The 14,741-nt window shown below is 35.8% G+C and overlaps 1 protein-coding gene across 3 annotated transcripts in view; it reads left to right on the plus strand.

The window, feature by feature from the left end:
• LOC125746523 (potassium/sodium hyperpolarization-activated cyclic nucleotide-gated channel 1) overlaps positions 1-13,723 on the plus strand; it is a 62,661-nt gene extending 48,938 nt beyond the window's left edge. Inside the window, exons 8-9 of one of the 3 annotated variants that reach the window (XM_049020591.1) lie at positions 5,422-5,502; positions 9,694-9,828. In XM_049020591.1, coding sequence (XP_048876548.1) covers positions 5,422-5,462 — 41 coding nt within the window. In that variant the 3' untranslated portion in view covers positions 5,463-5,502; positions 9,694-9,828. Of the gene's footprint in view, positions 1-5,421 lie in introns of all 3 variants that reach the window. The other 2 variants (XM_049020589.1, XM_049020590.1) reach the window with 2 other exon arrangements.
• The last annotated feature ends 1,018 nt before the right edge of the window (positions 13,724-14,741 follow it).

Here is a 14,741-nt window from a genome sequence, read left to right on the forward strand (position 1 = left end):
AAATCAGAATGACAAAAGACAGCATCAGTCTGTTGATAAAAGGCAGTGCATGCCATTGGCCAGGAGGCGATCGGGTTTCCCCTGATTTGTTCTTTACCCCAACTGGCTCTGTGGAGTGGATGGAGGCTAACCTCATCAGCATGTGCCTTGGCTCCATTCATGTGCACACATGGCTATGAGCAGAACACTAATATTGACTCCAGGCGTAAACTATGCAGTGGGCTCTCAGCTGGAGCTGTGATGTCATAGAGGCGTCCATAGTCTGGACCCATAGAAGGGATCTTGCTGTAACCATTAAAGGTCCTTCAAGTTCTGCTTTTTTTGTTATGATGGTTTATGCATTAGAAAATTCTAGCGGAATGGAGACTTGTTTATTGTTATTTAGGAAGACGTACAGCGTAGTGGCTGCAAAGAAGCACATGTATATAAATCAGGGAGTTCATTTACCAAATTTGTTTTGATTTCATCTTCCTCTTTAATGAGAATTCTGTTCCGACACATTGCACAGCAAATCCTTTTATTCCTAGCAAGCAATTTAAAATTGCCCGTTAAAGCACGGTAATTGATCGCTCCAGGCAAAAATATTATTAACTACCCGTTTTTTTTCAGCAATTTTTTTTCCACATCTAGCATGATCACGCATAAAATTCTGCATCCATTAACATCCACACATAGTCTCACCCAAATCAGTGTTTTGTTCAGTTTTATCCATGTTTTCTAATAAGTAAGATTTCAGAAAAAACTAAACTAGGGAAACTGACATGTAGATACACGTGCTGGATAATTGGTATATAGAAGATGAATAGATATTTATACATGGGGTTTGCTTTTTGTGCGTTTTAATACATTACATATGCAGTCTTCACACTGACTTTTTGTTACTAGGGAATAATGCTAATTGATTTTGTAATGATATTGCTAACGTAGCTGATATTTTTAACAAAGTAGCTAATGAAGATTTGAATGAAGATCTCGGGCATGACAGCAGGCGAGTCACATGTTTGGGGGCATATAAGCGTCCGTGAGAGTTTCAGTCATCCCCAGATATTTAGTTTTTATATTATTGCACAAGGGATCTTCCGTATCCTTCATGTCTTTATATTTTTCTGCACGCTCGTGCACTTTCAAAAGTAGAAAAGTACATCTCCTGTTTTCAGAGTGGTCTCAAGCCAGCAATAAAATTGTTCACATAATTTGTATAATTAGTTAAGTAGTTAATGAGGTAGACATGTAATTAATCCCATGTAATCTGCGTATTTAATTAAAGTAAGCTGTGTCTGTAGTTCATTTGTCTGATTTAACATTAATTTTAAGTTGCTAATATTGATACAGGATTTTCAGCTTAATCTTAATATACATTGCTTGATTTGTAACAAATTTTTTATGCCTTCTACCTTTAATATACTGTATTAATTTGTTAATAAGAGGTATTCATAAGCAAAAATATTATTTGTGTAAATCAAAATGCAAGATCAGTGAATTTAAAGGCTAATTATGGACATAGGAGGAAGTCAGTTAGCCCATCTTGTACATCTAGATATTTAGCAACAGAGCAGATTTTATGTTGCTTGCATTGAAGCTGAAGACCATGACTCCAGTGTCCCATGCTAAGTTGATCTCAGATTCTCATCATCTTCCATGTATAGAAACGTTTTCTTTATTGTAAGATAAACTGGCTTCTAATTAATCCCCATTAATGACCATTCTTCAGCTACTAACAACATTAAACCAATCCATGAACCTTTTTAAGTCCTATATGATACATGGTATATCTACACTTATCTACCAAAAACTGAATGTACTGCCTGTTTGCACATTAATTAGGTAAAACGCAATATTAAATAACAATGCCACCTTACCATTATTTAAATTTAGATTTTGCTAGATTGAATTCTTCACACATTTTTTCCTTTTCATCTTTAGCCTCCAGTAGCTGATGGCAAATGTCAAGGACTTTACTAAAACCTACTAAAACTTTCAGGTTTTAGGGTGGCACATTTAATGCTCATTTTCATGCCTTAGACCATGACAGCATTTGAAAGTATTTCTGTGACTGTGACATTGCTTTTCAAAGCAGTTAGTCACTTATGTATCATTTGGACTGACTCAAAATGTACCAAATACGTCCTACTCTGAAAAACTGTTACTTCCAAGAACACATAACAAGTACACTAATCTACATTCTCTTAACATTTGAATTAGACCCGTAATGTTTCTATGTTGGTCTTAATTATTTAAACAGATTTATAGAGATTTTACATTAGGATTGCAGAATGGTTTAGGTATTCCCTTAGGTGTCTTGTTCAATAAAAACAGGTATAGCTGTTAAAAACTGGGCATTTTGATTACAGTACACATGTCACAACTGGGACTCCACTTACGTTTTCAGAGTCTACCATGATTGCGAGTTCACTGCAGTAACAAAAAAATAATAATTTCCATTTCCTGTGCCTCGTGACTCAAACACCTTTCGTACATTTTACATGCAACAGCAATTCAGAATTTGGATTAATACAAGTATAACATGGTACGCCTAATTAGCCATATGACATGAGGAGAAATAATGCCCTTTTGTTTCGTAAATAATTAATGTTCTGCGTTTAAATAAAGAAAAACATTTAGAAAAATTGCTTTAAAGCACTCTTTAAAACAAAAACTGGATAATATAATATGAGAAAAATAAGGAAATTTATGAATGTATGGCCCTTTCCCCCAGGAATAGATACACTTCATGCCATTGTGATGATTTTTTAACAAGCCATCTAGTTATGTAGGTAATCATGCACCTCTACTTTGACAGTACTTGTGCAAAAGGCGCTGCAAGGAATTACTATGCAAATATTAGTTCAGTGTCCTGCTTGGGTAGGTTCTTATTCTTGTTTTTTGCACTGCATTTCGGATTTTTCATTTCTACTTGCTTTTAAGTTTTAGTTTTAAAAATGTGTGGTTGCAGGCGTGTTCCTAGAATTCGCCGCAAAGTGAAAAATTCATTTAAAATTACAATGTAATCAGAACATCAGACTCGAGGAAGCTGTACATGTTAGTTTTGCTGGACCACTTAATGTGGATCTCTTGACTCTGATTGTCCATCATGGGCATCATCGATGATGAAGGGAATATCAAGGGGGACAGTGAGTAGGGCGGCACTGTAGGCTCCTCTCCTTTAGTGCCGGGGCTGAAATCCTGAAATCCTGACCCTGCTCTACAGTATATGCGTAGTTCAGTTATCCTCCCTGCGTTCGCAGGATTGGGAAGCTCATTTTAAAAAGGCATTTGAATTGTTATAACAGATTTATCACTTGAAGAATTTCAAATATTGATTATATGATTACAGTACAGGCCAAGCCCATCGTCGTGCTATAGCCTAAGCCAAAATGATTAGGGGGCAATAATATATATTAATCCATTTTTATTTATTTATCTACCCACAGTACAGGAACGCCAGCCAACAAGTGGTAGCCGATTCTCAGTTTACTGCTAATAATCCCAAGATCCATTTAAATCTGCAGGAATTAGCAGTCGGCTATCTTAAATGACCAGAGAAAACAGCAGCAAAAACCAAGTTGTGTGAATTGTGGTGTGAAATTAAAATGAATCAAATGATTGACACCTATCTAACATAGGCCATTTATGTTAAATCCAAAGAGTTTCCAGACCGTGCTTTTTAGGTGTTCAGGAGTGACTATATCATTGCATTCTTCTTGTGATCCATGCATTATTTCACAAATTTTTTGCTGACTAGCTTCAGCCATTCTGGCTAGCTGAATAAGTCTGCCCGTTAGGGTCATTAGAATAGAATAGAATAGAATAGAATAGAATAGAATAGAATAGAATAGAATAGAATATCCTTATTGTAATCGTCCATGTAACTCTGAAAAAAGTGGCTTCAGTTAGGGGAGCAGGATGCTGCAGTGTCTGGAAGCTCCACCATCGTGCTAAATTAGCCAAAACAGAAAGGAGGAAACATGTTAGCTGACTAATAATAACCTGCATAAATCTTTTAAAATCAGAGCATGAATACACCATTGATAATGGAAATATTTTTCAAAGTAATGAATAACGAAGTTAAGCCTCCTAGGCCATGTATTCTGTGACTTTCCACATGCAGTTACAGTACGTGACTCAATGTCTCTGAACTGGCCGTAGCTGCACCCAAACTTCTTGGGATGCATGTCAGGATCCCCATCATTCCTTACTTGAAAGCACCTTATACAAACAATCCTGGTGTAATCATACAGTCAGCAACCCCGGCTTATGTAATATCCAAACAAGCACAAACACTATTGCAGTCTGTTTGTACCCAGTGCAGTCGGACAAGCTTAGCACATTTACAAGGATGAGGGGAAAAAAGTGTTTTGTTCTTTACTATGATTTCTTTTTAATCCATTTAGTAATGCTTCAGTTTTCATTTTATAAAGTGCTTATTTCAGTCATTTCATTTTTATAGACTGGCTTTAAATACAGATGTTGTTCGTTGGTTTATTGGTTTATTAGACTGGGACAATGCGAATTATCAACATAACTGTCAATATTCCAGAGTTAGTTAAAGGTGAATTTTCACCTATAGTCCCTATATAAATAGAGATAAATATATGCTAATTAGAATTGTGTTTGATCACAGACTATACAGCATTTGGATTGTCTGCATCCCTTAAAGAAATTAAAATCACAGACTTACAGGCTATTAAGACTGAAGAAAGGTTTATTCTTTATTCAAATAAATAGGCCATTATAATTATAATAATCTTCTGTATTTGTTTATGCCAATATAAAACTGTACCATACAGAGTAGTGTAGCACCTTAAACTTTTTCAACATTGGTATTTGCCTACATAGTTCACAATGAATAATAAAAAAAGGCTTTTTAAAAACTGACTGAATATTGTAGTGATATAATAGAATTAACTATGAAACTGGAACTAAATTCTGGTTAGATTTATAATGAATACCATCAACAGCTTACATGCCTACATTTGTGCAACCTTAATAATTCCATCATTCATCAGAATTTATTAGATACCATTTGGACATATGAGGTTGCATGTATATTTTACAATGTTGATCACTTCCTGCATCTAAAAGAGGTAAATGTACACATATGCATATTATGGTATATGAACTGTCTATTTATATCAATAAATAGGAATACGATAGTGGTGGCTACAGTATGTATGCCATACGAAGGTTTCAGGCTAACGTAAAGAGACAGTTACCCATTCCACAAAGGTCATCAGTACAAGTTCACATTCAGTATTTGGTACTTAGGAGTAGAGGTCACCTCTGCACTCACAGCTCCTTGGCAAGGCAAATCTGGACGGTTGCATGGAATTACTGCTCTTTGAGAAGCCTGGGACGAAATTATTATGGATTTTTACTGTTTGAAAAGATTAGGGCTTCTAAGTTTCACAATCCATGCTTAAGCATTCCAGAATGATCGGCAACAAAGCAGCACTCCCCTCTGAGATGGCAGCAAATAGAGAACGATTCAATCTACTTAACCAGGTAAGCTGGTGTAATCGAGTTTAAGTCATGCAGAAACCGTCCTGGGACTTGGGAATGAATCCCCCACCCCCCACGAAAAAACTGTTTGATGTGGAACAAAACTCCTAATTTTAAGAATGGTGCTTTAGCCCTTTTCAGAATTATCGTATGAAATAACACATACTAAGTATTATCTTCTCAACTGCTGTCTCTTCAATGATTATGATGTAGTCTAATAAAATTCTGATGCTATTTCAAAAAGAAAGAAAACATTATAAGATAAAGGATCTTTTGTTGAAATAGTCACATGACTATTTAATTCACATGAGCCTTTGGTGGAATTTTTAAGTGGCAGGTGATTTTTGTGTAATTCTACACACATTGTTATTGGTTTAAAGTAACTGCAGTTATATCTATGTGGGATATTTCAGATCTGGACATATCTGTGATAGATTTATCACATATCTGAATAAACAGCTTTTTTAGGTTTCAGAAGTATGTGTAGAAATAGACTCTCAGGCGGTTGGTTAATGAGGCTTATGTTCCTGGAGTATGTGAAATGTCATTTCTTATATATAGCATAGCATTCTTACATAAAATGGATTCCATGCATCTCTGAACAGCATCCTAAGTGTGTCAAAGGGCAGGATCTTTGATCATCATTCTGCTGACTTCCCCGTTTAGCTCCTCTGCCTCCCACCCTGTCAGACAGAATTAGTGCTGATGGTAGGAGCGTCACACAGTGCCCCCCCCCCCCCCCCCCGCACACTGACAGCTGGCAGGGGTCTGGCCGACATTTACTTTGCCACAACGTTATGTGCACTTCATACATTTTGTTAAAAATGCGCGATGCATCTCCTGAGGGTAACATCTATGATCATCAGAATATGAAATTATCGTGAGAGGCCGGTGAATTATTCATTTGCGAAATTATATAATATTTTACATTCTCACATGTACTACCTAGATGTCAGTGTCAGCTTTGTTTTATTCAAACCATGCATGATTTTTATATGGGCTATATAAAAATTCTAAATCTGTATTTATCCTTTTGTATTTCTGACCCATGCATGCCTTCCTTGGGGGCAGCATGGCGGAATTGTGATGCAGGTCAACATGGTCATCTCTCACCCCCTACAGACCAGGGTTCAGTTCCTTGCCTTGGCTCTCGGTGTGCAGAGTGTGCATGTTCTCCCCATGGGGTGTTTTCCGATCCCAGCCGCTCCCCCACATTCTAAAAACGTGAATTGGGGTTGCCCAGTTGTCCGTAGGTGTGAATGGTGCGTCTGCTCCATGCCGGGTGTTTCTCGGATAGGCCCCAGACCTTTGCCGCAATGTATAGGACAAACAGTATGGACAGTGTAAAAATAATATCCTTACCTTCAGATAACAAATAATACATTAAATGTAAAATTTCATAAATATTCTTATATCGCCTATAATTATAAAAAATGCATTGGCTTCCATTGGTTATTTTTTTAAATCATCTTTATTGGTTCCATTGATGTTTGATAAATGGGGGGGAAATTTATGAAAGGTTATCATCCAGGAATGGCATACGTCTTCACATGAGACAGTGGACGTTTTGTGGGCTCTTCATAATCGTCTTATTTACGACAATCCAGCTTCAAAATGGAACCTGACAGCACTTATCCCAATATATATATTTATGATACGCGTGTCATTATTAGTAAGAAATCTTTATTCTTAGTACAATATGCTGAACTAATGTAAATATTATAATATAAACATAAGAAGATGTACTGTATTATGTCAATAACGTACAATAATCGGTAGTTTGAAACCTAATTTATTCTTAATTATTGATCGTTAAGCACTGGTAAACTTTGTGCGCATGTTGGATTTTCAATTTAAAATGTACATTCTGTTTACTTCATAGTGATTTCTTTAAGAGAACCCTGTTTTCAATTTGACAGTATAGAGTATTGAATTGCTTATTTGCTATTTTTGAAGATTTCCCTCCAAACAGGTTTATTCTGTTCTGTGATTGCAATACGTTTAATGCATGTTGTACTCCCAAACTACAGAAAATCAGCATGTGACACCTGTATTATTCAGTGACATGTAAGTCTCCAGCCCTGTATATTCATTACCTTTATTATTAGATCTAGTAACCGTGGTTCTCCCCATGTGCTTCCTTTATAGCAGAAGCTATAGAATAAATGACTGACTGCAGGTCAGACTTTTCTGCTTCTAGAACCAATTTGTAGGTAGTACTATAGGTAGTTATAGGCATAGTTAATGGTTATACAAAAATATATGTGTGCGTGAAAAAAAATATGTATGTGGCAAATAGGAAATGGTGAAATATAGTTGCATAAATAGGAATCTTTTTTATGATGAACGTGTGTGCGCATGTATGTATGTCAACGTGAAGCAATATACGGTAAGAAATCTCATTGTGTCAAAGAAGCAATCATGATCATTTCAGATATGATCTTTATGCTATTTTAAGGATGTCCTGATTCCCCTGACGTTTCACTTTTTTCAGCGTAACCCATATAGCATGTGCAGATGGATAGTATCATCATTTCAGTTTGACTGGTTTTGTGACTAACTACATAGATGTGTGTGTTTTGGACTTTGTGATTCATTTATTGCCATAATGTGTACTTCACATCAGTCTTCTATTAATATGTTCTAATAGTTTGTTCTTTACATCAATCGCAAAAGATAACATTGGCGGAAGCAGAAATTGTTGCTGCACTGCGGTAATATTTGCTGACCTTAGCGGTAAAACAGACTTAAGGCCTTCGGAATATGAAATAACTTACGAGGGAAGTGGTGTCCACATAGTAAAGTGAGGAGTTCAGAAACCTCTTCAGATTCATTGAGGGGCGTTCAAACTGACAGTTTTATTCTCTGGCTTTGTGCCTGACTGCAGTGACAAACGTTACTTTAAAATAGTTAATGATGGGAAGAAAAATAGTAAAAAGAAACAAAAATGTTTTTTGGATTATATGGCTAGGATATGAATGGCTGTATCACATAAAAATCAAACGTTTAGTAGTTTTATTAAAGGATATCATAATTATACCTGATATACTTAAGAATATTTAACTTCTTTTAACACCCAATAACTTCTTCATAGGTGAATAAAACACATCACAGCTGCTTAAAATGATTTTCATATTATTCATCATAGACAATTCAATCTATTCTTATGCTGGAATAAATGCCTTGGTTTATTCAGTAGCAAACTGAACCAAAATCTCAAACAATTTTATATTTTGAAATATAGTTTGCTATTGTTTTAGTATTGGAAAATATGGAAACAAGCCAATAAGAACACATAAAACACTGGTATCCCGCTTAAGGTCTCATTTTAAGTTACTTAAACAAGCCTTAAAAGTTTATTTCTCTCATGATATCTGAGGACAGTGTACTTTTCATTGTCTTGAAATTAAATTTGACATTATAGTTTTAAAGGGAGGATTTTTGTTTAAAATTCTGTTCTTTGCAGTAAACTAGAACATACAAAAGTACACAAGTAGATTATGACTCTCATTCACATTTGATATTTAAGTCCTGCATAGGTCATTTTTTTTCCTTTTCACTTTTTACTGCATTGGACAGTGTGTGGTAAGTAAAAAAGAAATGATGTGTGTGTGTGTGTGTGTGTGTGTGTGTAGATTAGGATCAAATGTCCCCCACAATGTAATAAAAACCTACTTTTCCAGGTCCCCACAAATATCTGTGAACGCAATCAGTAAATCAGTAAAACAAAAATATTTTGTTTGGTTACTTATGATTAAAGTTAGGGCTGGGTAGGGGTTAAGGTCTAGGTCTTCATGTTGGAATTAGAGTTTTCCTCATAGAGCCCCCACAAAGATATAATTACAAACCTGTGTGTGTGTATGTATGTGTGAACAAAAAAGTAGTTAAGAAAGAGTTAATAGTGAGTGTTGAACTAATTATTTTGATGGCGAATATGATTTCATCTGCATGGAATTTATTAGCGACTATAATAATAATTATTATTATTATTGTTATTACTATTATTATATGAACATGTCTTAAACTGCATTCATGGCACCAGATGACGTGTAACTCAGCAGGTTAAGGATCCGTGCCAGGAAGTTGTGGGTTCAAGTCCTTTAGCTGCCCTTACTTCTTTCAGATAAACAATAACTCATACGTTTGCTTATGTATCTTTGAATTTAGACATTTCTCTTGTTCGCCTCTCAACAGGGAAGAAGAATTCGCTCCTGCTGCAGAAGTTCCAAAAGGACTTGAATGCTGGTGTCTTCAACACACAGGAAAACGAAATCTTGAAACAAATTATCCGCCAGGACAGGGAGATGGTGATGATGGTGGACCGCAAACAGTCAGTCACTGGGATGAATTCCACTCCAGCGTCTGGAAACTCCATCATTAACTCACCAGCTCAACCGTACGCCACTGCCCTGGTCAGCAACCAGTTACAGCAATCTAACCTTTTGACCTCTGCAAGCTTGGCACAGCCCCCCCGGGTCCTCTCTGCAGCAGGCCAGGCCATCTACGGCGTTTCCAGTGTGTCCCACGGTAACCTCAACTCCACATCCCCCAACCTACAAACACCTCTCCAGCAGCAGGGAGCCATTATATCCCCCTGTTCCTTTACCACAGCTGTGTCCAGCCCCCCAGTGCAGACCCCACTCAGTGGCGGGCGAACATTTCAGTACGGCTCGCCTACTGCCTCCCAGCTCTCCCTCATACAACAGCCGATGGCACCTTCGTCAACGCAACAGGCACAGCAAACAGCCCAGTCTACACCCCAGCAACAACCGCAGCAGCAGCAACAACCGCAGCAGCAAGTCCCATCTCCGCAGAGAAGTGACATGCACAAAAGCACGCAGGCGCTGCATTCGGGCAGCTTGAGCAGAGACGTCCGTCACCTCTCTGCCTCTCAGCCGTCCCTGCCGCACGAGACCACGCTGGTGTCCCGGCCACACCCCACATCCGGAGAATCCCTGGCTTCCATAGCTCCACCTTTGTCTACGGTGCAAGGGCCGGGAGTGCAGAGTGGAATCCGAAACACCGTCCCACAGCGAGTCAGTCTATTTCGGCAGATGTCCTCCGGAGCGTTGCCGCCAGTCCGCGGTACGCCCTCCGCAGCCCAGCAAAGAGATTCCACAGCTTCTCGAAGAGAGTCCACAGTCTTAAGTAGTACAGATACAGAGCAAGACAAGATGCGCTTTGCATCAAATTTATGATCCATTTTCCTTTTTAATATTATGTTTTAATTCATTTTTATGGAGACAAAATAAAAGAAAAACAGAATGGATTTTAATATTTTATTTTTTTTCTCCAGTTTATTCAGAACAAAAAAAAAAATCTATAAATATCCTGTACATATTTACCTTGTATTATATTTTAGACACATTCCCCTACAACTTAAGAATGTATATTCAAATATATGTGTACATCTACTTAAAATATTTGGAGTTAATTAACTTTAAAACTAGAATAATAATTAGTCTTCCTTTCTGAAGTATATGAATAAAAAAAAAATTTTTGGCTTGTTTATTTTTTGTTACTGGAATGCACTCGAATATCATCTTTCGGGTTTTTTTTTTTTGGCGGGGGGGGGGAAAAAAACGCAGCCATAGCATCACTGTGGAAACAATAACATGGAGAGATTAACACCAAAAAAACTGGAAATTCGTAAAGGACACGTAAAATGCGCTGTTGAGGGGGCAGGGGATCAGTGGCTTCTAGCAATTCATTGTGTTAACATTCTCAAATAGTGAGAACCTGACAGCATTATGGGCGCAAAGGGAATTACATGATTTACCAGCTGCTTCAATGTTTTTTAGAAAAAGAAAAATGTTTGCAAGGAGTAGCTTAGCCGTTTTATTTCTGATTCCAATTTCAGATGGAAATGGAGATTATGTAATGTTTAGTAAATAAATATATACATTTGTAATATTTATAAACTAAAAATTATCACCATTATGCAATAGACTGTGATAACAATTATCTATACGTGTGTTGTAAATAGTTTTGTAGATGTAGTGTGTTACAGTTACTCTGTGGTGCATTCTCAATCACGACGTGTCATTTCTGTCAGGAGCATAATATCATCAGCGTATGCGTATTAAAATAATAGGGATATAACAAAAACACACAAAATGCACAAACTTAGATCTTAGTAAACCTTGAAGCAATTGCTCATTTTTGCACATACCTTTTCTGCGTTTGAGGTAGGGCAAGCCTGAGAACAAAAGTCAACACACCTGACAGAAAAGCATCTTCACTCAATGCACCATGAATTAGGCTAATTTGGTCCAATAGTTTCAGTGATATTAGAAGTGTGTTCAGACTGGAGTTACATACAACAGCTGAGTGAATTATCTTGATATCTCAGTAGCCTTTTCACTGGAAACAAAAACATCTGCTGAAAACGGAATGGACCATCACAATCATGTACAATTGTATAAATAAAAAAGAAATAAAAGATTAGCTATTTTTTTTAATGACCAAAATTTACCAATAATTTACTTGAAACAATGAAAAGACAAGTCTGCTTAATAACAGGAGCTGGTCTGTATTAAGGTTTATCTCTTCTATCTGTGTATCTATCATATAATGACACCAAGCTGATTAGTTACTGTTTCATTCTATTTTATGTTTTCCATGTTTTGAAGCAAATTACTGAAATCCATACCAAAGGACGGCACCAGTTTGTCCATTCAGTACACCTGAACAAATTGGAACCTTGATTATTACAACCAATTATGATAAACAGTATGTATAATGCAATTTTTCAGAAAACTTTAATTTCTGTAAGTAACTATTATTTCACAATATTCTAAAATGAGCTTTGGTTAGGAAATCATAATTAAACTAAGTCTGCCCATTGTTTAGCACATATTGAATATGAAAACCATTAATTCCTGAGACTCAGCAGTGTCAAATAATCAAATGGCTATGGAATTTTTAATAAGATAAACAAACTGGATTTGAGGGTCAGCTTGGGGTGTCAAGCAACAGAGAGATTTAGGAGATTTCAACCCATGTCATTCAAATTCCATTTTCATATGTTAAAGCATGCATTGTCACAAATATTACAAAATACTATTTAAAATGTTGACGTTAATCGTATTGTGAAATTATGTTTTTGTTTGTTGCCTAGACAATATGTAGACATTATTTGTGTGTATCTGAAGCATTGAATTGTCACAAAGGACATTTTAAGTATCTGTGCCTAAACTTTAGCCATGTTTCATTCATTTTAATGAGTGTGAGGCATATATATGTACATATGTGCATGCACTCAGTCATATATGTGTTACAGTATTTTTGAAAGATGATAGCAAAGAAGATGGCCAAATATATATTATCATTTACAATTGAGAGATATTAATGGATATCAGTAAGTGTAAAAGATTGAACGAATCAGTTTAAGAATTCAATTTGTCTGCATGAATTGACATACTTCAAGAAATTATGAAACGTTATGCAGATGACAAATTCTAGCAATTTGGCACTTTTTTACTTATATCACTTCCGTGGATATAATATTGTGTGAAATGAAACTGGCCAAAGCAAATCATTTTAAGTATATATTTATTGAAAATTGCACTTTCTTATAAAAAAAATCTGCTGTTATCAATATTTAGTTTAAGATTGTTATTAGAAATATATAATATAGTTAAAAATTCCTTGCCTTACATGCTGAAAGGTGAAACATATTTTAATTACAACCGATCTTACTTATGCTATGCCATAGTGTGTAAAAATAATACACAGCAGTGCTATACTGTTCTAACACTTGCCTTCAGGTACCGCCTGTGTTTTCCCTCTTTTTTCACAACTTTGAGTACCGCAAGCATTCTGCAAAGGGCATTATGTTATTTATTTATGATCAACTCAGTAAAAACAGATAGTTTCATGGTATGAAGATATTAAACGAACCAGCAGAAAATATACAGTAACCGGATTACAGGAATACAGTAGATTTAATTGGCATGTTTGGTTTACAAATTTACAGTAGAATGTATTCATTTATTTACCAAGTGGAAAAGGGGCAGACAGAATAAGTCACATACTCTTCTTAATAACTTGCTGACAATTATTCTTGTGTTCATTGATACAGTGTAAAGACCGATAAATGCTTCTTTCTTAAACAATATGCAGACGAACGGTGTTTGTCAACAATTTTTTTGTTTTATTTTGTTTGTAAATAATAAACCTTTCAAATAGAGAGAAAAAAATAAAAAGAAATATTGTCATTTAACACACTGCGCCTTTTGAATTTTTTGCATTTTTTTAGTTTGTGTGCCTCGTGTTTTGCTCATTTGGTGCATTGAGAAACAGCAGAAAAGATAAAGGGAGGGGTATTTTAGAAAAAATATTGCCTTAATTATGTACGATGATGAGAGAGAGAGTCTGAGTGTCCTACCAAGTACATTTAATTAGGCATATTACCATCCCAAAACTGCCCTTGGTGTGCAAATTACATCCCTACCAGACTTTGTGCCCTGTACATCCCTGGGTATGTTCCAGACTCACCTTCACTCTGCGCTGTGTAAACAGTTATACAAAATGGATTACCAACAGCAGAAATTGCAATTATAATTGCTAGAGGAAATCAAAACCATGAGAGAACGTTTTCCTAAACTGCCTCAAACCAAAATATGAAAATTAAATTTTAAAAAACTACAACTAAATGAACACTATAACAATTGCTTCTGAAACTAACTGAAAAAAAAAATTAAAAACAAACGTAATATTTCCAATACGCTTTTAAAATTCTATTTAGCTACAATAATTATTTGGTTACCTTTCCTCTTTGATGGAAATCCAATATATTGGATATATATAATAAAATATATGGATAATAAAATATATTTCAGCATATTTGTATTAATATAACACCTGGAACATATCTTGTCCATTTGGAGGGTGTTAGTTGCCCATTTGGATGGTGTTAGTTGCCCATTTGGAGGGTGTTAGTTACCCATTTGGAGGGTGTTAGTTGCCCATTTGGAGGGTGTTAGTACGTACTGCGCGTTGTATATTCATACATGATTTTCTAACGATCAGACACTTGAAATTGCCCTACAGCTTTGGTCAATCGCTAGACATAAAAACACTTAAACTAAAATGGATAAAAACTATATAGAAATAAATCTCTTAAATAATAACTAATCCGCCACACTAAGTAAAACTAAACTGTATTTCAACTAAAAACAATACAAAAAAAACTTGATCTAAAAAACCAAAACTAGAAAATAACAGATTTGTTAAATAAG

Source organism: Brienomyrus brachyistius, chromosome 7, assembly GCF_023856365.1.
Source record: "Brienomyrus brachyistius isolate T26 chromosome 7, BBRACH_0.4, whole genome shotgun sequence".
NCBI classification, from domain to species: domain Eukaryota; kingdom Metazoa; phylum Chordata; class Actinopteri; order Osteoglossiformes; family Mormyridae; genus Brienomyrus; species Brienomyrus brachyistius.